General features: G+C 52.6%; 1 protein-coding gene and 1 long non-coding RNA gene across 8 annotated transcripts in view; one reads left to right on the top strand and one right to left on the bottom strand.

Moving 5' to 3' along the window:
* The window catches only part of ZFHX2 (zinc finger homeobox 2), a 30,789-nt gene extending 23,588 nt beyond the window's left edge, over positions 1–7,201 (top strand). For 6 of the 7 annotated variants that reach the window (XM_047736625.1, XM_047736627.1, XM_047736626.1 and 3 more), the window contains 4 exons: positions 1,034–1,234; positions 1,676–1,802; positions 1,978–5,448; positions 5,726–7,201. In XM_047736625.1, the coding sequence (XP_047592581.1) occupies positions 1,034–1,234; positions 1,676–1,802; positions 1,978–5,448; positions 5,726–6,705 (4,779 nt within the window). In that variant the 3' untranslated portion in view covers positions 6,706–7,201. The remainder of the gene's footprint in view (positions 1–1,033; positions 1,235–1,675; positions 1,803–1,977; positions 5,449–5,725) is intronic. The other variant, XM_047736631.1, reaches the window with a different exon arrangement.
* A 634-nt stretch (positions 7,202–7,835) lies between these two features.
* On the bottom strand, positions 7,836–15,645 carry LOC125104174 (uncharacterized). The gene is made up of 2 exons (XR_007128599.1): positions 14,016–15,645; positions 7,836–10,662 (listed from the first exon to the last, which is right to left on the bottom strand). It is a non-coding gene; the product is annotated as an uncharacterized LOC125104174 (long non-coding RNA).
* Positions 15,646–25,537: the final 9,892 nt, after the last annotated feature.

Genomic DNA, 25,537 nt, shown 5'->3' with positions numbered 1-25,537 from the left:
GAGGGGACTCCCAGCCTGGGTCCCAAGGCACCGCGCTGCCCCTCAGCTCTCCAGTGGGACCTCAGTGCGCACCATTACTGCATTCTCACAGATGACAATGCTGGCTGGCCCTGCCTCCTCGCTCCTGTTCCTTCCTGCAGACTCACTAAAGATGTCTGCTCCTAGGGCCGAGGGCTTTAACATGAGCATCTGGATGCCCTTCCTTTCTGGCCATTCCCTCCCCCAGTATGTGGGCTTGGACCAGTGGCACCAGCCAGCAGGAGAGGATGTGAGCCGAGCTGGGCAGACGGGCTGCAGGCTGGAGGTCAGGCAGTCAGGTGACTAAGGCGGTGGCAGGGCCTTCCCTTGGCCCCACCCCTCAGGAGGTGTGGGCGGGAATGCGCCAGCAGAGCCAGGCCAGAATTTTCCTGGGCCGCTGGGGGAGCTGTGGTATTTGTTTACATTAAGAAGGGAAAAAGGAAAAGAAAGTGGGAGCCGCTAAGCCGCTGGGAGAATGAGCCAGCTTCTGAGAAGACAGGTAGGGAGGACCCCTCTTCAGGAGACACTCAGGTTAGGGACCTCGGAGGCGCAGAGTGGGTGGGGATGAAGGAGGAGCCTCTGGTTCCAGATGTGCAGAGGGCCAGGGAGCCATTTCCCAGAGATGACGCTGGCAGGGTGGGGGTGGGTAAGAAAACTCAATTTGGGGAAGCAGGTACAAGGCCATACTGTTAGCTGGAGAAGTGAGAGCAAGGCAGAAGAAATGGGAAAGACAGAGGCCAGAATGGAGGGAGAGGCCCGGACAAAGAAGGAAGGCAAGGGCAAGTCTAGCCCAGGCCTTTGTCCCAATCTAAGGGAAATGAGGGAGGAGCCAGCTTCTTGCCTCTGGCTGGATCCCTGTGATGCCTTGAAGCCTTCGTTTGGGGCTCACTCCTCCTAAATTGGGCGTGAGGGATCTTGCTGTGTTCAGGCATACAGGGGGCGGGGTGATAGTGGTCCCCCCAATTCCCTGATGCCTCCTCCCTTGGCACCCCCTCCCCCCGCTGTGTGTCCCCAGGTGTTCTGCTGTCCGTACTGCAGCTTCCTGAGCCCAGAGTCCGACCAGGTGAGGGCTCACACACTCTCCCAGCATGCAGTGCAGCCCAAGTACAGGTGCCCGCTATGCCAGGAGCAGCTGGTGGGCAGGCCTGCCCTGCACTTCCACCTTAGCCACCTTCACAATGTGGTGCCCGAGTGCGTGGAGAAGCTGCTGCTTGTGGTGAGTACTGGCTGGGCAAGGACCTGACCCAAGGGGAAGAAAAGACAGAGGTGTCCAGGCGCGCGCGTGTGTGTGTGTGTGTGTGTGTGTGTGTGTGTGTGAGGGTAGTGATGAGGAAGCAGCATTTCACAGGTTTGAGGTGGTTTTACAGTTGGGGAACACTTAGCAGAGTTTGTCCGGCTGTCTCTGCTTGCCGGTGAGGGAGCTTGGCGTTTCCTTCATTTCCATGAAGTCATGACAAGAGCTGTTCAACAGCATGCCCTCGCTGCGGCATGGGAGAGGCAGCAGCCTAGGCCCTCTCCTCTGGGGAAGGGCAGAAGGTAGGGAGAGCGAGTCCAGGAGGAGCCCTGGGCTGGGGGTGGGCGCAGGTGCAGAGCAGGGCGGCAGGAGTAGCGGGGTGGGGGAGGCGCAGGTCAGTCACTGGGCTTTCTTCTGTTACAGGCCACAACTGTAGAGATGACCTTTATGACCAAAGTGCTGCCTGGGCCTGCTCTCTGCCCGCTGGGGGATGCCCCAGAGCCCCATGCTCTTGGGCCAGAGGCTGCACCCAGCAGAGAACAGGAAGCAGGTAAGAATGGGGACGGCAAACCTGTCAAAGTGGCAGGGAAAGGGGACCTGGGCTCCACAGAGCAGGAGGGTCTGAAGTCAACCGAGGCAAGGATCGGTTGCCCTAGACATTGAGTAGGGGGGGGTCTGACCTTAGACCAAGTTCCCTGCTTATGGCCCCCTTCTCTCTCCCTCAGAAGGCCCTCACCTGACCCCTGAAGCCAGTCCTGATCTTCTTCCTGAGCCTCCCCCACCCTCAGCCGAGGGCCCAGACAAGCCCCCAGGAAGCCCTGATCGATCTCCTTCTCCAGCCCCATCTCCAGCCCCTCGGCCGGAGGCCCCGGTGGAAGAAATGGCCCCTCCACCCACCATGGCTGAGGAGGAAGAGGGGAGTGTTGGGGAGCCACGCCCCACAGAGCCCCCTCCAGCTGACTCTCGCCACCCTCTGACCTATCGGAAGACCACCAACTTTGCCCTGGACAAGTTTCTTGACCCTGCCCGGCCCTATAAGTGCACTGTGTGTAAGGAGTCCTTCACACAGAAGAATATCCTCCTGGTCCATTACAACTCTGTCTCCCACCTGCACAAGATGAAGAAGGCTGCCATTGACCCATCCGGCCATGCCCGAGGAGAGGCGGGTGCCACGCCTCCCACTGCGGCTGCCACAGACAAGCCCTTCAAGTGCACGGTCTGCCGGGTCTCCTACAACCAGAGCTCCACCCTGGAGATCCACATGCGCTCCGTTCTACACCAGACTCGCTCTCGGGGGACCAAGACTGATGCCAAGGTGGAGGGGCCAGAGCGAGGTCAGGAAGAGCCCAAAGAGGGCGAGACCGAGGGGGATGTGGGCACTGAAAAGAAGGGCCCTGACCCTGGTAGCTTCATATCTGGGTTGCCCTTCCTGTCGCCTCCCCCACCCCCCTTGGACCTGCACCGATTCCCAGCCCCACTCTTCACCCCGCCAGTCTTGCCCCCCTTCCCTCTGGTGCCTGAATCACTGCTGAAGCTCCAGCAGCAACAGCTGCTCCTGCCCTTCTACCTCCATGACCTCAAGGTGGGGCCCAAGCTGGCACTGGCGGGGCCTGCACCCCTGCTGTCCCTGCCAGCTGCCACTCCTCCTCCCCCACCCCCGCCCCCCAAGACTGAGCTGGCTGAACGGGAGTGGGAGCGGCCCCCTGTGGCAGAAGAGGGGAGTGAGGCAAGGCCCACCTCATCCCCCAACTCCACGCCCAGCGAAGCAGCCCGCACTGCAGCCAAAGCCCTTCTAGAAAACTTCGGCTTTGAGCTGGTGATCCAGTACAACGAAGGCAAGCAGGCTGTGCCCCCTCCCCCAACTCCACCCCCACCAGAGGCCCTGGGGGGTGGGGACAAGCTGGCCTGTGGGGCCTGTGGGAAACTCTTCTCCAATATGCTCATCCTCAAGACACACGAGGAGCACGTCCACCGCCGATTCCTGCCCTTTGAGGCCCTGAGCCGTTATGCTGCTCAGTTTCGAAAGAGCTATGACAGCCTGTATCCACCACCTGCAGAGCCCCCCAAACCTCCTGATGGGTCCCTGGATTCACCAGCTCCCCCACTGGGCCCTCCCTTCCTGGTCCCGGAGCCTGAGGCTGGGGGGACCCATCCCTTTGAGGAGCGGAGCCGGGCAGGACGTTGGCCCCCAGAGGAGGAAGAGAGCTCCAGAGGGAATCTGCCTCCCCTAGTGCCGGCAGGCCGTAGGTTTTCCAGAACCAAGTTCACAGAGTTCCAGACCCAGGCTCTGCAGTCTTTCTTTGAGACCAGTGCCTACCCCAAGGATGGAGAGGTGGAGCGGCTTGCAAGTCTCCTGGGCCTGGCTAGCCGTGTGGTGGTAGTGTGGTTCCAGAATGCCCGCCAGAAAGCACGCAAAAATGCCATTGAGGGTGGGCCTGTGCCAACCGGAGGTGGCAACGGGGGAGCCTCTGGCTGCAGGCGCTGCCATGCCACCTTCTCATGCGTTTTTGAGCTGGTGCGGCACCTCAAGAAATGCTATGACGACCAGCCCCCCGAAGAGGAGGAGGAAGAGGCAGAGCGAGGGGAAGAGGAGGAAGAGGTAGAGGAGGAGGAAGCGGAGGAGGAACAGAACCTGGAACCCCCCACAGGACCCGAGGGTGCCTCACCAGAGCCCCTGGACCGGGAAGAGCTGAGTCAAGCAGAGGCAACAAAGCCAGAGGGCAAAGAACCTGAAGGGAAGGCCCCTCCCTCACCTTCCCTGGCCCACGCCTGTGACCAGTGCACCATGTCCTTCCCCAGCCAAGACCTCCTCGCCAGTCACCGGCGGCTGCACTTCTTGCCATCCGTGCAGCCTAGCACGGCCCCGAACCTCCTAGATCTGCCCTTGCTGGTGTTCGGGGAGCGGAGCCCCCTGGCGGCAGGCACTCCGCCCACGCCAGGACCCCCGCTCAAACGGAAGCACGAGGAGGGCAGCCTGTCCCCGACAGGCAGTGAGGTGGGCGGGGGAGGGGAGAGCGAGCCCCCCAGGGACAAGCGCCTGCGCACTACCATCCTGCCGGAACAGCTGGAGATCCTGTACCGCTGGTACATGCAAGACTCCAACCCGACTCGCAAGATGCTTGACTGCATCTCCGAGGAGGTGGGGCTCAAAAAGCGAGTGGTGCAGGTCTGGTTCCAGAACACCAGGGCCCGGGAGAGGAAAGGCCAGTTTCGAAGCACACCTGGGGCAGTGCCCAACCCAGCAGTCAAGGCCGTCACGTCTGCCCCCGCAGCATTCCCCAAGTTCAACCTCTTGTTGGGCAAGGTAGACGACGGGACTGGGAGGGAGACCTCAAAGCGAGAAGCACCTGCTTTTCCCTACCCCCCGGTTACCCCTGCCACCGGGGCCCTGCCTTTTCTGCCACCGGGGAAGGAGGCCACCACCCCAACACCAGAACCAGCGCTCCCCCTCCCACTTCCCCCTCCACCCAGTGAGGAAGAGGGTGCCGATGAACCTGCTAAAGCTTCTCCAGAAAGCGAGGCTTGCAGTCCATCTGCAGGCGATCTCAGCGATTCATCTGCTTCCAGTCTGGCCGAACCGGAGTCCCCTGGGGCTGGAGGAAGCAGTGGAGGAGCAGGAGGGGGGGCTGGGGTTCCAGATGGAATGGGGCAGCGGCGCTACAGGACCCAGATGAGCAGCCTGCAGTTGAAGATCATGAAAGCCTGCTACGAGGCCTACCGTACCCCGACCATGCAGGAGTGTGAGGTGCTGGGGGAGGAGATTGGTTTGCCCAAGAGAGTCATCCAGGTCTGGTTCCAGAATGCTCGTGCCAAGGAAAAGAAGGCTAAACTGCAGGTGGCAGCAGCTGGCGGAGCTGGGGGCGGCAGTGAAGGCCCCCTGGGAGCCCAGCGCACCGACTGTCCCTACTGTGACGTCAAGTATGATTTCTATGTCTCCTGCCGAGGCCATCTCTTCTCACGCCAGCACCTCGCCAAACTCAAAGAGGCCGTCCGAGCCCAGCTGAAGAGTGAAAGCAAGTGCTACGACTTGGCCCCAGCACCTGAGGCACCCCCGGCTCCCAAGGCCACACCTGCCACCACATCTGCCTCTCTGCCCCTTGGGGCTGCCCCGGCCCTGCCTCGCCTGGCCCCAGTCCTCTTGTCCGGCCCAGCTCTGGCCCAGCCCCCGCTGGGCAGCTTAGCTCCTTTCAGTTCAGGTGAGTGGGCAGTTGGGAGGGGTTGGACTGCAAAGAGCACCTCTCTCTAGTGAAGGTCTCCTTTTTTTCCTCCTTGACTCTTCCCACTTCCAGCCTTCTGTGGCCTTCCTTAGTTTCAGGCTCTTCGCGGAGAGAAGGGAGGGAAGGGCGCATGGCGGCTAGGTGGCGGGAGTGGGCAAGGGTGTGGCTGGAGTGGGCAAGGGTGTAGTGGCCTACAGAAGGAAAGATGACGGACCAGGAGGTGGCTAATCCTTCATCACTCCTTTCATCTTCCTAGGCCCTGCAGCCTCCTCTGGCCTCCTCAGCCTTGCCACTTCAGTCCTGCCTGCCACCACAGTGGTCCAGACTGCTGGCCCAGGCTGCCCCTTACCTCAGAGACCTGTGCCTGAGCAAACTAACACCTCCACAGCAGGCACCGCTGACCCGGCTCCAGGCCCCCCTACTGAGCCCTCTGGGGACAGAGTCTCTGGTGAGCGAAAGCCAATGGCAGCCTCCACCAACTCCTCCACTGACGCCCTCAAGAACCTCAAAGCACTGAAGGCTACTGTCCCAGCCCTCTTAGGGGGCCAATTCCTGCCCTTCCCATTGCCCCCTGCTGGGGGGGCAACACCACCAGCTGTCTTTGGCCCCCAGTTGCAGGGGGCCTACTTCCAACAGCTCTATGGCATGAAGAAGGGGCTATTTCCCATGAACCCCATGATACCTCAGACCCTCATCGGACTGCTCCCCAATGCCCTCCTCCAGCCGCCACCCCAGCCCCCCGAGCCCACAGCCACAGCTCCTCCAAAGCCTCCTGAACTGGCTGCTGCAGGGGAGGGGGAGGCCGGGGAGGCCGAGGAGCTGCTGTCGGCCAGTACCGGCATCTCCACCGTGGATGTGACCCACCGTTATCTGTGCCGCCAGTGCAAGATGGCATTCGATGGGGAGGCCCCAGCCACTGCTCACCAGAGATCCTTCTGCTTCTTTGGGCGGGGCTCTGGGGGTTCTTTGCCCCCCCCACTGCGGGTGCCCATCTGCACCTACCACTGCCTGGCATGTGAGGTGCTGCTGAGTGGGCACGAAGCCCTGGCCTCCCACTTGCGCTCCTCTGCCCATAGGCGCAAGGCGGCCCCGCCCCCAGGGGGCCCAGCCATCACCATCACCAACGCCGCCACTGCCGCCACAGCTGCTGTGGCTTTTGCCAAAGAGGAAGCAAGATTACCTCACACGGACTCCAACCCAAAAACTACTACTACCTCTACACTTCTAGCTTTATAAACAGATAAACCAAGATGGGGAGAGAGGGGAAGGCCTCAGGGCCCCCTCCCCTTGCCCCAAGGGGTGTTTGGTGGGAGCTCAAATCCCCCACCCCCAACCCTTGGCTCCGCCCACCTCCTGGGAATCTTTAAATTCCCACCCTCAGTGGGCTTCACACACCCCACCTCCAGCAGAGTCCTGCCTCCTCCCCCTGCCCAAACCCCCAGACACACTAATCCTCTGTGGCTCCTTGCCCCACATCTTCACAGACACATGCCCATTTGTCATCCTGATGGTCTGCTCATCTCTGCCCTGCCCACCACACACGAGATCTATCCTAGAATCCATCTTCCTACAACCTTATCCCCACTGGATTCACCCCCCGCAACACAGTCAACCCCTGCAAATACACACACGTATGTCAGCCCATGCTGTTCCACTGACTGAGAAAACACCAAAAAAAAAAAAAAAAAAAAAAGAAAAAAAGAAAAAGAAAAGAAAGAAGAAGGAAAAGAAAACCCAAGACAAGAAGGGGAAGGAAAACAAACTTTGCTACTCCCCCTTCTCTCTCCCTACCCCCTTGTCTAGAGCGCCACACAGCTCACAAACTTTCCAAATACCCAGTTGGCTCCCAAGGTTGGAGCCTGGGATGGGCAGGGAGCCCACAAAACTCTAACCAAACTGGAGGTTGGCAGGGGGGAGAAGTGCTCACAGCTCACTCTCCCCACATTCCTCCTTCCTGACCCTCTCCTCGCCTGACAGGAGCCCCTGCGGCCTGGACTCTAGGGGAAGCCACCGCCAGGAACCCCTCTGCCAAACCCCACCCTGCACCCTGGGAACTGCAGTAACTTATTCTCAAAGGCTTTAAACACAGAGATCCTCTCAGCAGCCGTGGGCCCGCCCCTTGTCCCAGCCCTGCCATGTGGGGGGCCCAGCCTCCGGGACCAGCACTGCCCACGAATGGCAAATCCAAAGTTCTTTTAAAAAAACTGAAACACACACACAACCAAAAAAAAAAAAAAAGAGCAAGAGAGAGAGAGCATGCGTGCGAATGTGCACAGGAGAAAGATGGAGACAGAGGAATGAACTAAAGTAAAACATAAACTTGGAAAATACAGAAAACTGCAAACTCTCCCATCAAACAAGTGTCCTCCCCCCCATTTGTGTCCATTTTCCCCCATGTTAAGGGTTTCTTTAAACTACTAGTCTTGGGAAGAGCAAATGGCTTTTAAGTCCTTGCATGGGTATGGTGATCCTTGGGACAGAAAGCTGTGCAGCCTGACCCTAGCCAGCCCAGGTTCCGAGGCCAGAGCTGGCCATGGGGAGAAGAGCCTGGAGACGGAGAGACCTACCTTTGCCCTCTGAACTGAATATCAGGACTGCTAACACCTCTTTATTCCCAGTCACTAGTTAGGAAAGTCAGTGTTGCCAAATGTATCTTGGCAGTCCCAGGAAGAAAGAGGTGGGTGGACAGGATATTATGGTTTCTGAATCTCAGGTATGCCTCCCTTTCCTACAGTTAACCACTGCTCCCTCTCATTTGCTTCTTTCACGAACCCCAACTTCTATTTCCATGTCCAGTGTCCCCTTCACATTCCTGGTCACTTGAAATCCTTGCCTTTGTGGGGACCTTTATTTCCCACCTATGTTCTTCCTTCCTCCTTTGCCCTTGCCCTTCCTCCTACCAGCAAGCAGCAGCTGCTGGGAGGACCACCCAGTCAAGAGGCTGTCCCAGGAGGCTCAGGGGGTGGGTGGGCTAGGCAATGACCAAAGCACAAGGCGAATCTGACAGAATGCTATCACCAAGGGAAACCAATGAAAAAGGAATGGGCTAGAAGAGGGTTCCCCACCTCTAACATTGTTTCTGCCAGCATCAGATGGGAACCGGTGATCCCAAAGCCCAGCTACAGTGGCACAAGGTCTAAAAGCAGGTGTTTTATTTTGGCAAAGAAAAGCCTGCAAAAGTTCCCAGTCCTCCAGACAGTTTCTGCTACCACCCTTGTCCAGGAGACCTCCCCTCTCAAGGTATTGCAAACTTTCTCCCTTGGGGCTTCTTCCACTACCCTCGTCCATTTAATATGTGTGCACACAGTTCAGTCAGCCCTGGGATTTCCACTTCCTGGCCTGTTGCTCTGCCATGTGAACATGTTAATACCAAAGCAGAGGCTTATGTGCCAAAAAGATGGGAGAAAGGGGGAGGGAAAATCAGCCAAGTCCCTAGTGCCCACATGTTCTGTGAACCTCACTTCCCAATGCATTTCTAAAGTTAAGAGCTCGAACTCTAGCAAACCAGGGTAGGGTACAAAGAGTCCTTCCAGTGACACCAGTTACAAATGCAGGCCCCACCACACTCTCGTTCTTGCCGCCACCCTTCCCATCTCTCACCTCTCTCCTGTGTCCCTCCCTTCCTATCCTTTTCTTTTCCCACTGAAACTGTGTATAAAATTATTTTCTTAGCAGCATGTGTAGATGGAAAGAAGCTTTTTCACTCTGTGCTTTCAGGGAATGTGACTTGTGTGTAAAAGTTGAAAACAAACACAAAATTAGAAGAAAAGATAGGAGGGAAAGAAGAAACATTTTAAAAGAAAACTGGGGCAAATGCCTGGTACAGGATGATTAGAGGTGAGGTGTCATGCATTTTTAGGAGTTTACAACTAGGACAGGTTGCTGTCATTTGAATTGTGAATATTTTTACCAGGAATTAACATAGCCAGAAATCCCTCTTGTGCCTCCTCTTGCCCTCTGGCACGTTTTCTTACATGGGGACACCCTGGTCTAGAGACAAGGCATAAGTGCACAGTAGGGGATGGGAGCTGACACTAAGCCACTGTCCTTACCAGGAGCCCTGTAATTTGAGAGACAAGAGCCTGCCTGAAGGTAGAGTTAGGTATGCCATTCCCAGTGGCTGGAAGCCTTCCTCCCCAACCCAATTCTCAGACCAAAAGTCCCCGGCAGCCACGCTCAGCGGGCCGTTCTGGTGGAAGAAAGGCCAGGTCATCAGGCCCCATGCAGAATACTAGAGGCAAACACCAGGTCACCCTGGGTAAACCCTGCTGCTTCTCCTGGGGAGCAGCAGACCCAACTTAAATGCCTAGCATATCCACACCTATTCTGTAACACAGGCCCCACCCCAACAACCCTAAAGTGAGCTTGAATCCTTGGCTTCTACCATTGGTCTTCCACAGCCTGGGGCAAAGAACTACGGTTTCTAACATACATGGGCTCTAAGGTGTCCAAATTCTGGTCCAGCCTACTTACTGTTAGGATCAGTACCAGGAGACAGGAGGTGGATGGGAGCTTGGCTGTAGTTACTCTAAACCAGAATCATGTGGGGATGGGTTCAGGTACTCCATTCTCAACTAGAATATGAGAAAAATCTAAAGCTATAGCAGCCAAATGGGGCAGAATCTGCAGTAGGGCCAGAAAAAAGAAACCCCTCTTCCCTCAACCCCCTAGTCCTTGGGAGTATCCTTACAGAAACATGCACAGGAACCAAGAAAGCCAGTATTCCACACCCAATAGCACCCATCTGCTTAATTCCATCTATTTGTTCCTTAGCCACGTAGAGGGCTTATAGTTCAGATCGCCAATTTCCCAAACCTCCACCAGCCTGGTTGTTTTAATGCACATCTTCTCATCTAATCATTCATCCCTGTATAGAAAATCACATCTGAAATACAGAGCTCTGTGTATATGACTGCACCAATGAAACAAGCATGCATGCCATCAGAAGCTAGTAGAGCCACGGAGAGTGCCGTGGGGGTACACACATGCCAGCAAGGATGGGCCCCATGGGCACAGAGGCCCGTGTAGGGACCTACACTTCCCGTAAGTACAACCAGCCTCCAGGACATATTCATTTCCTTCAATCCTACAGTAGGTGAGAATAAAATACGAACAGGGGAAATGTAACCAGAGGAAGGGTGACCAAATGCTGCAATCCATGGGGAAAGGACTCCATTCCTCTGCACTGTGACACTGGGGAGAGGAGAGGTAGAAGAGAAACCAGAAGGAAACTTTAAGGAAAACTCCTAGAAACAGAATTAAACTGGGCTGGGACCCTGTGTTATAGGAAGGGTAGTCACGAGGAGCCCTTCTCTCTAGGCTGCACTGGGAAGCTAAAACACCAGTTGGGAACAACTAAGTGAGCAACTTGTAAGCACCCAAGGATGTCCTTGAGGACTAAGGAGAACTGCTCCAATGCCAAGGAAACGCCTGCTACAAGAAGGGCTACAGACCCAGTCTGCAGAACAGCCTGGATACATTGTGAAAAGGGCAGATGAAAGAAAATTCTGACAGAGGACATTCAGAGAAGATCTAGACTGCAGCTCGTCAAGTCTGGGGAGAGATGGGAAGCGATCCCAGGGAAAGCTTCCAGGGTGAGACCACACGTTATGGGCAGAGTGTATAACTGGGTGAGGACCCACCCTGTCATTCTCCGTCATACAGAGGGCCCAGCCAACCTTCCACACAAAGGACAGACAAGAAGTAAATGGCATTATTCCCGGTCAGTAGTCTGGGCCTGGTGTTTCCTACAACTCTCCAGCCACAGAACAGTGTCCAGCTAGAAGCTAGTGGGGAAGCAGGCTGATTATAAGTGTACTAGAAGGAAGGTGATGGGGAAAGGTAACCTGGGATGGACATTTTTTTTCTTTTTTTTTTTAAAGAAATCGCTACACCCAATGTGGGGCTCAAACTCATGACCCCAAGTTCAAATGTCAGATGCTCTACCAGCTAAGCCAGCCAGGCGCCCCCACCCCTGGGGTTGACTCTTAATCTTACCAACCACCACACACACACTTTTACAAACAAACAATGGCTAAAACACTGAAAGAGGTCATCAGTAGGAGCTCGGGATGCCCCACATCCATAGTCCTTCCCTGATATCCAACCTTATACCATGTCTTCTCCAGTGGACTTGAGTGACCCACACTGTGCTCATTCCCACCAAGTGCCCAAACAACAGCATCGTTTGAGTCTTGCTAGGTATCTGGAGTAGGCGAGGCCCTGTACTCTGTCCATCCAGGACACAGACCTGTCTCCAAAAAGCAGTGTAATTAGGACTCAGGCTGTTCTGAGCCACAGAAGCCACACAAATTTTACCGGACCAAAGACAGTCATCCTCCTGGCCGTGCTCCTAACCTAGTGGTTCTCAGTGGTGAGGTTTCAAAAACACAGGGCAGATGCCCACCAGAATTCAGAAGTGTTCCCTAAGGGATTCTTCTGTGATAACTACTGCCAGTGAGAAGCACGGTTCTGTCAGGCTAAATCTGCCTGGTTTGACCTCATGATCTGTACTATTTGTCCTGCTGCTCCTACTCACAACACACTGACACACATCCCACAACACATGTATCACAGGCATGACAGCATAAAGACATGCCTGTGGTTGGGGAGGAAGAAAAAAGATGCCAAAGGCCTAGAGAAGCCCAGACTAGGGTTAACAGTCTACAGGTGACTGCCGCATCTCAGAAGAGTCTCTCCAAGTTCTGTCTACCTGCAGCGTGGTTGCCCGAGCGCTGGCTTAAAATGCACATTTCTGAACCACACTTCAGATTTGCTGAGTTGAAACTCCTAGGTGATCCCATGCTCTCTGGAGTACAGGAAGCCCTGATATGGGCTGCTCAGCCCATTCACACCTGTGACCTGCCCCTCACTCTCCAGCACCCAGACCCAACCCTGCTCCACCAGGGATACCACCAGGGGCCTAACATCACCTCAGCTTTGTCTTCTCCAATACCCTGCCGTCACCCCCACCACCACCACCTGGGAAATCTGACTCTGTCTTCTGCTTACGTTGGTTATTCTTGAACAGGAGAAAAGAAACATTGTCCACTCACCCATTTGGCTGAGTGTCTCCCTGCTTTTTCCTCTGCTGTGGAAACCATCTCCCTTCTTCTGAAGCTGGCATCCACTTCCAGAAATGCTGGAACCAGAGCTCCCCCAATCCTAAGCAGTTCAGTCCAGCATGGCAATGGCTTGACTTCCCTCTGGGCAGGTCCCATCCTCCGTCAGAGCCACCCAGCCTCCCTCAGTATCACCCAGAGCCAAAGCTTCTACCCACGTATCTTCCTAGTTACTGATCCATGGCTTCTGGCTACCCAGAAAGCCCAACCTACTAGAAGCTCTTCCAGATGGAGGCCCAAGGTCCAGTTTTGTGGCACTGCCAAGGGAACTGCCTCTGGAGGCACAGGGGTGGTCTGTGTCACCACAGATGCTGGGGCCTCCCCTCCTAAGAGCCTTCCTTTCTACGAGGGCTCACTGCTGATCTGTGGTTTCCCTTCCAGGGGTGGATTTCAAAGACATGGACACTTATCCAAATTCAACCTAACTGGGGTGCCATTGAGAAATTCCTAAACACTAAATCTCCCCAAACAGTGTTTCTGGAAGGATGAGTCCCAGGTGCCTTTGTCTTCCTTATACCTGCCTACCTCTCTCGGCCAAGAGCACCTCTTCATTTTTCTAGGACTGTTATTGAATATGGGCCTTTTAACCAGGGAGGAAGAACTGATTCATCTCAACCACAGCTCAGCCAATCACAAGAGAGACGAAATACGCACAGGCACAAACCACCCTACTACCTGGCAGCAAGGTCTGAGGGTCCCTCCCTACTTCTCTTCCAGCCTCTTTTGGCACCGGCTTTGTGGCAACACAACTGGCTGGCCTCTCTATAGCTCTCCTTCACTCTGCTGGTATCTTTTCTATCCTCATTGCCCAGAAAGGTGGACAGGCCATTGGCCTGGTGCCTTGAATTTGGCTTCTTGCCTGTGCCCTTGTCCCTCTGTGCTCCAGCTTCCCCTGAAAGAGCTGCTCAAACACGGAGTATGGTAGCAGGTAACTCCCTTTCTGGGGGGCAGTGAGGTGGGAGGGAGGTGGGTGTCTGGTTGGGGTTGGCGGGAGTACTGACGCGGTGAGCTGTTGAGGGTCCTGTCTCCTACCACCCCCCAGCACAGAGCTCCGCCCGATGCCCAGCTTGCCTAGGTGCGCCCCCTCTCTCTCTGCCGCCAAGTGGCGGTCGTGAGCGTGTTTGGCAGCTTGGGGTTTGCCGCAGTGCCCGGATCGGAGACACTATTCACGTGCCAGTGCAGCACTGCCAAGCGTGGCGGCGTCTAGTTGGTTGGGTGCCAAGCAGTAGGACCCAGATGGTGATAGAGAGATGAAAGAGGGGTGGAGGGGAGGGAGTGGGAGGACAGGAAGGCACCAGGGAGAAAATCAGATACCTCACTTGTTAGAGTGGAAAGTCCAAATGGGAAAGGTGCCCTTCCCGTTCTAGATCCCAGCTCAGCAAGCAAGCCCTACCCCGCTCCCACCACGCGCGCACAGTGACATACACAGACCAGGCAGGAGGATTTGGCCATCTTCAGCAGGAAACTGGCCGGGGGCCAAATAGGACTGCCAGCGCTCTCCATCCTTCTTTCCTTGGGGTCTTGGCAATGGCGCACGTCCTCCTTTGTGTCCTCACGCCTCTCTCGGTCTGTTGCTCCACTCCCCATGCCTAAGAGGGAACAGGAAGGAGGTCCTGGCAGAAAAAAGTCTGTTCTCCCAAACAATTCATAAACACACACACACATACACCCCAACATCTCACCTCCCTTCTCACTCCTGGCACAGCCACCCTCTCAAGCAGATTGGCAAGAGGCACTGCCCCCCTTCTTCCTTCCACACAATGCTAGAGCCTGTGCCAGCCTCCTCAGGCAGTGCCAGCACCCACAGCCGCATGCCCGTGTCCCCTTGCTTTTCACAAAGGGCCAGACTGCCAGCCCCGAGGAGCTCTCCCCAGGGAGCAGTGGCACGGTCCCTCCTTCTGGCTCTTAGACACTTTCTTGGCACTTCCCTGGCTACTCTTTCCACCACTTTACTTTCCCAGACTGGAAGAAGGCTGACTACCTCCTAGTCCAACCGTTTCTCAGAGCTGAGCTCCAGAGGGACAGCAAGATCATTAACATCCCCCTGCCCCTCCTCTCTGCCTCCTGGGGCCCCTGTTCCCACTGCCCCAGCTCGGAGCACCAGCATGATGGGTGTGATGCCAATGGTTCCCAGGTAGCGATCCTTCCTCTCAGAGCACCAGTACTCCTACTGCCGCCCCCCTCCCCATTCGCCTCCTCCCATCTCCGCGGGCACGAGGGTGGCAGCTGCAGTGCCAATGCCTGGAAGCAGGCAGCACGAAGCAACCCATGCACCCTGTTCTGCCCTCCCGGGCCCCGCACCTCTCCCCTCCTTCTTCCCCTCCATCCCTCTGTCCTTCTGGACACTAGATTGGCAACCGCAGTGCCAACCCCCCACCCATGCCCAGGAGGCTCACATACAGCACGCGCTTATGCGTACATGTACATGCGCACACACACACACACACACACACATACACACACACGGCCCCATGAGTGCCAGGCAGCGGTGGCAGACACACAGCAATGCATAGTGACGGGTATACCCGAGGAGGCAGCCAGATTCGGCACCTGATCCAGCACCCGTTTGGGATTGGGTGGGTAGGCGGGCGGGCAGGCGGGCGGAGGGGTGATGGAGGCAGACGATGGCCCTAGGTTGGCAGCTGATAGAGCAGGGAGAATGGAGGGAACAGATGCTCTTTGCCCAGCCTCCCTCCCTCTCTCTCAGAGATCAGTGCCAAGCTGGGGGGATGGGAAGAGGGGAGGATGGGGGAAGGGTGGCATTTGGAAAGCTGGCAGGCAGGGGGGTGGGGGGGTGGGGGGGGGGAAGAGCTGGGTCCGCCCAGGCTGGGCAGTGCCGGCACTGGCTGCCGCCTCTCCACTCTGCCATCTGTCTCACTTCTTTCCCCACCACCCCCCTCCTTCATCCACAGCAAACCAAACGGAAAACAGGGTTCCTCATTCCACCCACCCCCAACCTCTTCCAGACCCCCTCGCCTCCTCCCCACAACTCACCACACCATACCACCACCAAGCCATCTGTGCTCTCTCCTCTTGGCTCGGTCACCTTCTTTCACTCGCCTCCGCCCTCATACCAAAACGGGTGTAATGTTTTAAAAATATATATATACACATATATTATAAAAAGCAACTTAAAAAAAAAACAACACAATTTTCCTTGGGAATGTCCTGTCCTTCTGAGTCTGGGTCCTCGGTGCCAATATTTATGGCAAGCAGAGGGAGGGGACCCTGTCCTCAGCAGGTGCCCATGAATCCCATGCCAGGGAGGAGGGGTGGCTGGGGTGGGGTGGGGGCGGGGTGGGGTATCGGGAGAGCTCTCTTCTCTCTGCGCCTGTGGTGGTTTCTTTTTTTTTCCTCCTCTTCCACTTCCGGAGCAGATTCAAATAGATCTAGAGCCTTCCCCACCCCCAGTTCCCAGGGCCCCTGTACCCTTCTCTCCCTGCTTTTGAATTTATTCCTCGATCACCCTCTCCTTTTTGGTGTGTGTGTGTGTGTGTGTGTGCGCGCGCGCGTGTGTGTCCATGTGCGTGTGCGCTGAGTGTCTGCATCCATGGCGGTGGGCACTGTGCCAGCCACCACACAGCCATCTGCGATGCCTTCTGCAGCCTCCGCTCTTTCTCCTTCCCAACTCCAGCCCCAAGCTTCCCTGCACCCCAGCTCTCTATCCCCCCATCATTAATTAGCTACTGAATTAATTAAATCGTGGATGCTAATTAACATTCCTACAGGGCAGGCTGCCAGGCTGGAGGGCAGCAGGGGTGTGAAGAGGGGATTGGGAGATTGGGATAGGGGAAGAGGAAGGAGAGCCTGTCTGCTTACAAGAGCGGGGGGGGGGGGGGGGGGGCGCGGGGGAAGAGATGAAAAGAACCCAAAAAAGAACGAAGGAGAAAGAGGGCAGAGTGATGAGACATGCGTGTGGAAAATGGGGTATAAAAACAGAGTCCAAGGGAGTGCAACACAGCCCTTCCTGCCCAAATAGGACAGCCAATTCCCCCTCCTCGTCAAGCTTACCTTTCATCCCACGAAGTATATACTACTTAGGTGGGGGATTCCAGCAGCTTTCTTCCCGTCTCTTACAGAAAATCAACCCCACACCAGAGTCAACAGCTACTACCTGTCAATCCAGCCACAATGATCCTTAGACCAGGTCACAGAAAGGAAGCTCTAGGCTCAGAGAAGCCCATGTTGACTTGTCTTTCTCTACCTCTCTGACAAGGTGAAGAGGACAATCTGTGAGCATCTGCTGCAGGAGGGCATGGGGGACCGATATGGGGAACCCTGAGGGGTGTCAATTCAAGAGTAATTCAACAGCAATTAGCAAAAATCATTGGCACTGCCTGCAAGGCTGCGCTAGGGAGACTGTGACAAAAGACTGCCTGTCTTTGGGATTCCAGAGTAGGAAGAGTGGAAACATTCCTACCCACCTCGAAGGTCAAGTATTTGTGACCTTTGTAGGGGCCACCTAACTTGCAATTGTTTCTGGTTTTAGAGGAAGAGAGACACCAGTACAGGGAAACTTCTGTAGGTGCTCTATGAAACACTGATCTGATGGACTGCTCCTTAGAAAAATGGATCCGGTAATCAGATTTGTTTGGGAAATTCTGTTTATTCCCCCTCTAAGAGATTCAAAATGCATACTGGTATGTTAAGGCTCTGAGAAGTCCTGTGAAAAAAGAAAATTTTGGATGTGTTTAACCCACAGATACTCAAAGTCACTGGGCCACTGAACCCTCATTTTTATATTTTCTAATTTAATTAATTTTATTCACACAGCCGTGTTCCAGTTTGGGGAAAGCTCTCTTAAGTGATCAGGTGTGGTTGTGTCCTGAAAGCCAGCAGACAGACTAGCTGGCCCCAGGTCAGCAGCCTCCCAACAGTTCATGAACAAAGGCATAGCATCCAGGCTCTGGTCTTCTAAATGCAATACACCAGCCATAACAATCTTTAGAACCACAGACCTATACTTTTAGAGCTAGAGAGAGACTTTAGTAACCATTCCCTGATTTTACAGTAGAAGCAAATGAGACTCAGAAAGGTGAAGTGATTTGCCCAAGGTCACAGAGCCACTAGGTGATAGCACTGACATCAGGACCGAGATTTCCTGACTTCTGGAACAGGGGAGGACTTAAAAGTCTGGGACCAGGCTGCTATGGGATTTACCAGTTACCTGTGCTCTTGAAGAGCTTCACCCAGACGCCTTCCCTCCCTCTGCGGACTGAGGCCCAGGCCTGGTCTTTTCCACCGCTGCCTTCTGCCTTCACCCCATCTTTGGAACCCTACAGCCTTTCCCGCCTCTGGAGAGTCTAGTCTATCTTCTTGTGGAAGTGGGAATGGGGGCAGGAGTTTGTATGTCACAAAAGCTCCCAAGTGCTTCTGATACCATGGATTTAGAACTTGTCTTCTGGGGTGCCCCCATCCCTGCCCCCCAACTATATAATACTGGTTTCAAGCCAAAGCTTCTACTCCCTCCCAACCTTAATCTCCTTCTGGTCAAGAAACACCAAGTGCCTTCTGGGACACCTCCTGCTGTATTCCTAGCAACCTTCCCTTTGCCTGTCCTCACTCTGGCGTCTGCAGTCCCTGACATCCCTTCACCTCTCCAGAGAGGTTAGGCGTCTTAGAGCTGGAGGGACACCTGACTCACTAGTGAGGAGGCCTTGGGGCCAGCTTCAGAGACATGCCAGGGCCCACAGCCTCTCTGAGCTTCTGAACATCCATCCTCCTTCCACAGTGTGAGCCCCTCTTTCCTTGCAAGGCCCTTTGGGGAACTAGAAACAGGAGAAAGGTGGGAGTCTAGATTATTTCAAAGTTGAAAAACATTACCAAATTGTTTTTGCTTTCTATTGTGTGAGCCGGCCCCACTTTACACCCACATTCCCCATGGGTAATCCCCCGACAACTTCCTAAGAATGACGACTCTCTTCACAAGATAACTCACCACCCCATTTTAAAGGGAGAAAAGCTTCAAAATACAAGTTTTACTTGCCAAAGAGATATACGTCCAAATATCCAGGAATGATGAGGTCCTTCCTTTGGATCTCTAAAAAAGTCTACACAAGTGCCCGCTGACCCCATCTCCTTCTTCCTTTCTACGTTACTGATGGGATAGCCCTCTGGCACTGGGCTAGCAGAGCCACGTCGGGAGTGTGACCCACCGTCCACCTGCTAACTACGCCTTTCGCTGAGGAACCACCCAATAAAGGGAGGACAAAGAGGAGTCAACTACCCAACCACAGAGTCAGAGGTAAACCTAGATGTTCTCACAGGACACTTTTTTTTTTTTTCCAGCATAACAGTATTCATTATTTTTGCACCACACCCAGTGCTCCATGCAATCCGTGCCATCTACAATACCCACCACCTGGTGCCCCCAACCTCCCACCCCCCCACCCCTTCAAAATTCTCAGATCGTTTTTTCAGAGTCCATAGTCTCTCATGGTTTACCTCCCCTTCCAATTTCCCTCAACTCCCTTCTCCTCTCCATCTCCCCTTGTCCTCCATGCTATTTGTTATGCTCCACAAATAAGTGAAACCATATGATAATTGACTCTTTCTGCTTGACTTATTTAGGACACTTTTTTTTTTTTTTTTTAAAGTATTTCAGGTATTTCAGAAAGAATTGGGTGGCCTCTCTGCTAAATTACTCCCCTCTGGTAAGTGGCCAGTGAGAGGCCAAAGTCCAGCTCTCCAGGGTCAGGGATTTCAAGCTGGTTCACTTTCCCTTCTAGAGCCTGTTTCACCTAACACCCAGGGACTGAGCCACTGTCAGTAGCAGAGGCTCTCCAAAGCTGCAATATAAATGATGATTATTCTATTATCAAATAACATTGCCAAGCCTGGCCGGCTCCCTACAATGGTGGCGGCAGAGGCGAGCTACAAAATTCAATATTGATAAACTGTATATTGTCTTCTAGAACCATCACTCTGCTTGACAGCCACTCTCTAAGCCTCCCACCATTAGCAGCAAAGAGGGAGATACTGGTTAGTGATGGCCTGAGGGCGGGGGGGTGGGGGGGTAGGGCAATAAGGCAGAGGTAAAAGCAAAGGGGCCCAGAAACCTCAGGGAAGAAGTCCTCAGAGCCCACCACTTCTGCAGACTCTAAAACAAACCAGCCTACTCTGACCCTTCAGGCTCTGTCCTGACCTGTCCTTCTGGAGGGTTAATCTGGAACAAAACTGCCCAGAAGAATAGAACACTGGTGAACAGGAAGGGGGCCTACAATCTAGTCCCACCTCTGCCACACCTTCAAATGGCACTTCTCTTCCCCATAGTCACATTAAAGATAGGGGAAGGTACCTACACTTCAGTCCAGTCGTTGCATTGTTCGCTGTGCTGGTGTGCATCTCTCCAGACAGATGCCTTAGCCAGCTCCCTGCCCTCCTCCTGCTCTTTGCCCAGGAGGCCTACCTGACTGCCCTACTTAGTACTGCTGCTTGCCCCAACCCAGCCCCTTTACCCTGCTCTACTCTTTTCTTCCGTTTCATCTATTACCTCCTAACGTATAGTTGACTTATTTACATAATGTTTATTGTTTATTTTCCATTTCTTACCTCTGGCATGTAATTCCACCACAGTAGGGATATTTGCTTTATTCATGAATATATCCCAAACACCAATAACAATACCTGACACATAGAAAGTAGGTGCTCAATAAATATTTGCTGAACGAATGAAGCTAAGGTTAGAATGGTTCATGTTTCAGTCAGACTCACCTGACTACTTCTGCATTTGGAGCTGGGGGCTGGGAGAAATGCTCCATTTCAGTGCTCTCCACCTTCTGGCAGGATGGCTGGTGGATGGCCCACATCCTCCTCCATCCCCATTACAGCCTGAAGAACATGCCACTCAGGAAAATCCAGATATTTAAGTGGGATGTTTACTGCTGAATCCCAAGCATCTGCCTGACTTGCACTCAGTCAGGTCACTTAGCCCTCCTCCAGACTTCGGTGTCCATCTCCAGGCCATCCCGGACTTAAAAAGCTCAACCTCTAACACCATGATTCTCCAATGTGAGTAAGCCTATGACTTACCTGATTAGCTTATAACACTTACTAGCAGACTACCTTCCAGAGACTGATTCAACTAAATGGGGAAGGACCCAGAAATGTGCATTTTTAAAGACTCTCCCCAATCCTCAAGGTGACTGTAATGAAGGTGTCATTTGGGCCATACTGTGAGTATCTCTGGTGCGGACAGAGAGCTAGAGGACTTATTATGTGAGACTTATAGCTGTCTTTTCTCTGATTCCACCCAATTCCAGTATGTGGGTCTGCCAAGGACTAGGATCAAAAGAAATGGATCTGTGCAGTGGACCTGCCATTTTCTTTCAATCAGAGCTTCAGAAATTTAAAACAGCCCCTGGAGAAATCTGGGGAAAAAAAGTGAGGAGGTAGAGGAGAGTGGCAGTGTGAAGCTAAGGTGAAGCATGTCTCGTGGGTGAAGCCACATCCCAGAGTGTCTTGACCCTGTACCTTCTATTTTCGACAGGCTCTCTGGCCATTAAGGGCCAAGTTTAAATATCTCATCTTGGAAAGTAAACTGATGAAAATGAGCATGTCTAGACTGATGGAAGTTTGTCCGTTTTATGTGGGGAAATCTAGCCTAAGCCAGGGGAGTGGCCTAGGCCTCAGCTCAACTGGAGTGCTTCCAAATGCCAGACCCAACACAGACTTTTGCCCGGACAGGATCTAATGGACAGAGCTGAAGATGACTCAACCTTCTAATCACCAAGGGTACTACTCCTTGGAGCAACTTCACCTGTCCGGAAAGGGCGACTGTTAAGCTGATGTTCCCAAAAGGATGACACACCAATGACACCATCCATCAAATGTCAGCATAGGTTTCTGGATCCTCTAAGACAGAAGCTTGGAAAAAAGGAAACAAGCCAGCAGCAAGAAGGGACATCATGGCTGTCCCAGGGTTCTAGGAACAGGATGAAGGCTCTGTGAGCCTAGGTTTAAGGCATCTAAGTGGAGGAAGCAAAAAGGGATGAGGAACACACCCATTAGGACTTCTTTCACCTCTGTTCTTTCTTTGGCTCTTCCACTTTTGGGGAAATTTGCCAGATGCAAGTTTATTATTATTCCTACCCATTCCATAGACAGGGAAGATTGAGCTACTCAGACATAATTTAATTCTAGGACTGGGGACTGAAAAAGAGCCTTGGGTCCTCTGCACCTCTACTAGATTAATCTTGTAACTGGAGGTCTGGAGGTCTCTTGAGGCCAACTAGATTTCCTTCAGTGGTAATAATAATAATAGAAACCAACATTTACGTCACACTTCCTCTATATCAGGCACCATATTAACTCATCTAATTAAACAACTCTGAGATAGGGACTATCATTACACTCGTTCTACAGATGGAGAAACTGAGGCAAGGAGAGGTTAGCTATTGAAAGGAATAGATGGAGCTCCAGAGCCCATTCTCCTAACTGTCTGGTTCACCCACTGATTCCAGGCCTAGAGATGGGATGGAAGCTGGCCTAAGTGAAAGATTCAAGACTAGGTCTAAGTCTCCTGAATCCCAAGGCAGTGCTGGAATGCAAGTTCTTCATCACAAAACCAAGAGCAGAAAAGTCAGTGGGATATACAAATACCTCAGGGGAACTCTGAGGCCCTCTACCTAAGCTAATTCCCTAGCATCCTAGTCTAGCTTTGAGCCTGGGATACTTCGAATCTAGTGAGTCTCACGTTTATATATTTCACTATCATTCAATTAAGGAACATAGGAACTATGAGCAGATTGTTGTGACACAGTATAAAGTATAAGGCAAAGATATGCAGAAGGCAGAGAAAAAAGGGCCTTCACATATATATACCACCTATACCCCATTTTGTATGGGAATGTTACCCTGAAGGCTATCAGGAGAAATGGAAGGATTTAAGCAGGGGAATGATGGTAAAATTTGGGCTTCAGAGAGATGACTTTGGTGGCTCATCAGAGGCTAGATTCAAACGGAGACAAAAATGGAGTTAGGGATAACAGGAGGCTGTAGCTGGTTAAGGTCAGAGGCGACTATAAACTAAAAGAAACAGTGGTAATAGGGAAGGGAAGTTAAGGGGCATCTTGGTGGCTCAGTCAGTTCACCATCTGCCTTCGGCTCAGGTCATGATCCCAAGGTCCTGGGATCGCCCCGGCATCCGCATCCAGCTCCCTGCTCAGCATGTGTGTCTTGGGGGTGGGGTGGGGTGGGGGGCGGCGGACCGCGGCACTGCTTCTCCTTCTCCCTCTGTTGTTTCCCCTGCTTGTGTTCTCTCTCTGTCCCTCCCTCTCTGTCAAATAAATAAGTCAATCTTAAAAAAAAAAGAAAGGGAAGTTGAGATCAGCTTTCCTTAACTGGTGGTATATAGAGATGAGAGAAGAAAAAGATGCCAAAAGAAGCTCAGGTCCCATGCTCCGTGATCAGGAAGAGAATGGAATCACCTACTAGGAGAGTGAATAAAAGCAGATTTGGTGGGAGAAATAATGGAATTGGCTTTAGAAATTAAGCTAAAATTCTGAAATTAGAAGTCAAGCTAAAATAAAGTTTGTTTAGGGGCACCTGGGTCGCTTAGTCAGGCTCCCTGCTCAGTGGGGAACCTGCTTCTCCCTCTCCCACTCCCCCTGCTTGTGTTCCCTTTCTAGCTGCCTCTCTCTCTGTCAAATAAATAAATAAGATCTTTGAAAAAATAAAATAAAGTTTGTTTAGATCATCCAGGAGGACACACCCATCAAATGGATTTTTTTAGTTTTAGTTTTTTTTTTTTTTAATAAAGATTTTATTTTTTTATTTGACAGACAGAGATCACAAGAAGGCAGAGAGTCAGGCAGGGGCGGGGGAAAGCAGGCTCCCTGCTGAGCAGAGAGTCTGATTCAAGGTTCGATCCCAGGACCCTGGGATCATGACCTGAGCCAAAGGCAGAGGCTTAACCCACTGAGCCACCCAGATGCCCCTTTTAGTTTTTTTTTTTAAAAGATTTTATTTATTCATTTGAGAGAGAGAGCAGGAACATTGGGGAAGAGCAGAGGGAGAGAGGCAAAGAGAGAGGTAGAAGCTGACTCCCCACAGAGCAGGAAGCTAGACATGGGGCTCCACTCTGCACCTGAATCGAAGGTGTCCAGACGCTTAAAAGCTACTGAGCCACCCAGGCGCCCCTTTTTAAAGATTTTTTTTTTTTTTTGACAGAGAGATCACAAGCAGGCAGAGAGAGAGAGGAGGAAGCAGGCTCCCCGAGAGAGCAGAGAGCCCGATGCGGGGCTCGATCCCAGGACTCTGAGATCATGACCTGAGCCGAAGGCAGCGGCTTAACCCACTGAGCCACCCAGGCGCCCCTAAAGATTTATTTTTAAGTAACCTGCATACTCAATGTGGGACTCGATTTCACAACCCTGAGATCAAGGGTCAAGTGCTCTACTGACTTAGTCAGGAGCTCCCAGCAAGCAGATTTTGAATAGAGGAGTTGGAAGCTCAAGGAAGAAATCTGAGCTGAAGATAGAGATGTAGGAATTACTAGGAACTTGGTGGAGGTGAATCCTTGGGAATGAATGCTGAAAATGCTGAGTGAGAAGTAAAGAAGAGGCAGACTCTTAAAATAACATAAGGGGTGGAGGCACTGCTGGCACCAAGAGACCAAAAAGGAAGAGAGTGATACAAAGACAAATGGGAGAGTGTGTCACAGAAGCCAAGGGAGAAGAGTTTCAAGAAGAGGTCCACAGGTCAAATGCTGAGGTCCACGATGTTTGGACAAAGATCTTGGGACCACCCTAATCTATCCCATGTAGGCTGCTGACACAGAAAACATTGCTTAGCACCGCTGTTTTTCATGAGCCACCTTTATTGCCACTGAATAACAAAAACAATTTCCTTATTCAACTTAAAGTTCAGTAGAGAATCACCAGGACAAGCAGCAGGGTAGGGTCACCTGGAAGTCTCTTGAGGGTCAAGACCCACATCTAAGGTAGGAGCTCATGCACTACACCCAGAACCCTGAAAACGTTGCTGACACTCTGAAGACAAATCCCCTGAACCTCAGTTTCCCTAATCTATAAAATGGTTGTAAAATGATCCAAGTGCTTGTGAAGACTAAATGAGCTAATTTTCCTAATGAATATATCTTATACTGTAGCTGGCTCTTAGGAGTCATCTCGTAAATGCCAACAGTCACTTCCTTCCTTCCTTTATAGGCTTTAAAGACTTTTAAAGCTGCAGTCTTACATGATTCTTACAACCTAGAGAGAAATGGGGAAAACCAGCTTTAGAGAAGTATAGTGCCTGACCAAAGGTCACCCAGAAAATTAACTGCAAAGCCGAGACTGAACCTAAGGCTGCTAAGGCTTAGTCCAGGGTTTTGTCATCTATAGCACATAAATGCCCAGAATCCTTTTCTAAGTAAATAATCCCTCTTTCATTAATCATTACATCTTGCATAAACCCAAAGATTTAATACAGTAGCCTTATTCCTAACTGGACAAGCCTATAGGAGAATTTACTCTAGAGAAGCTGAGCCCTCAGAATCCTCTTGGCCTCTGCCAGAATGACAGAACCCAGGACCAAGCACAAAAGCAAAAGAACCCAAGAGCCCTATTTCTCAGATCTCTTTTTGCAAACATTGCCTTGACCTAGAAGCTGAACCCAGGGAAGCAGACTTCCAAGATCCTTTTACTTGGCAGAATCTCCTCAGTCAGAAATAGGGCCCAAGGCTCCAATATTCAGGGCTCACTATAATCACTATCTTTCATTCCTTTCCTTCTGAAATGCCAGCCTAAAATGTAGTGTAAGGCAATGTCCATCAGGTAAGCCATCTCTAAGGATATATGGTATGTTCAATTGTGTTAACGCTATGGAGAAAAATAAAGCAGGAAAGGGAGATGGGGTGTGTATGGAAGGAGAGGCAAGGGGCAATTTTAAATACAGAGAACGTGACAACTGAGGAACGATCTCTTTCTCTGAAACAAAGATACCAT

Source organism: Lutra lutra, chromosome 7, assembly GCF_902655055.1.
Source record: "Lutra lutra chromosome 7, mLutLut1.2, whole genome shotgun sequence".
Taxonomy (NCBI): domain Eukaryota; kingdom Metazoa; phylum Chordata; class Mammalia; order Carnivora; family Mustelidae; genus Lutra; species Lutra lutra.
Note: the sequence above shows the minus strand (reverse complement) of the source record. Positions and strands in the feature narration are given on the sequence as shown.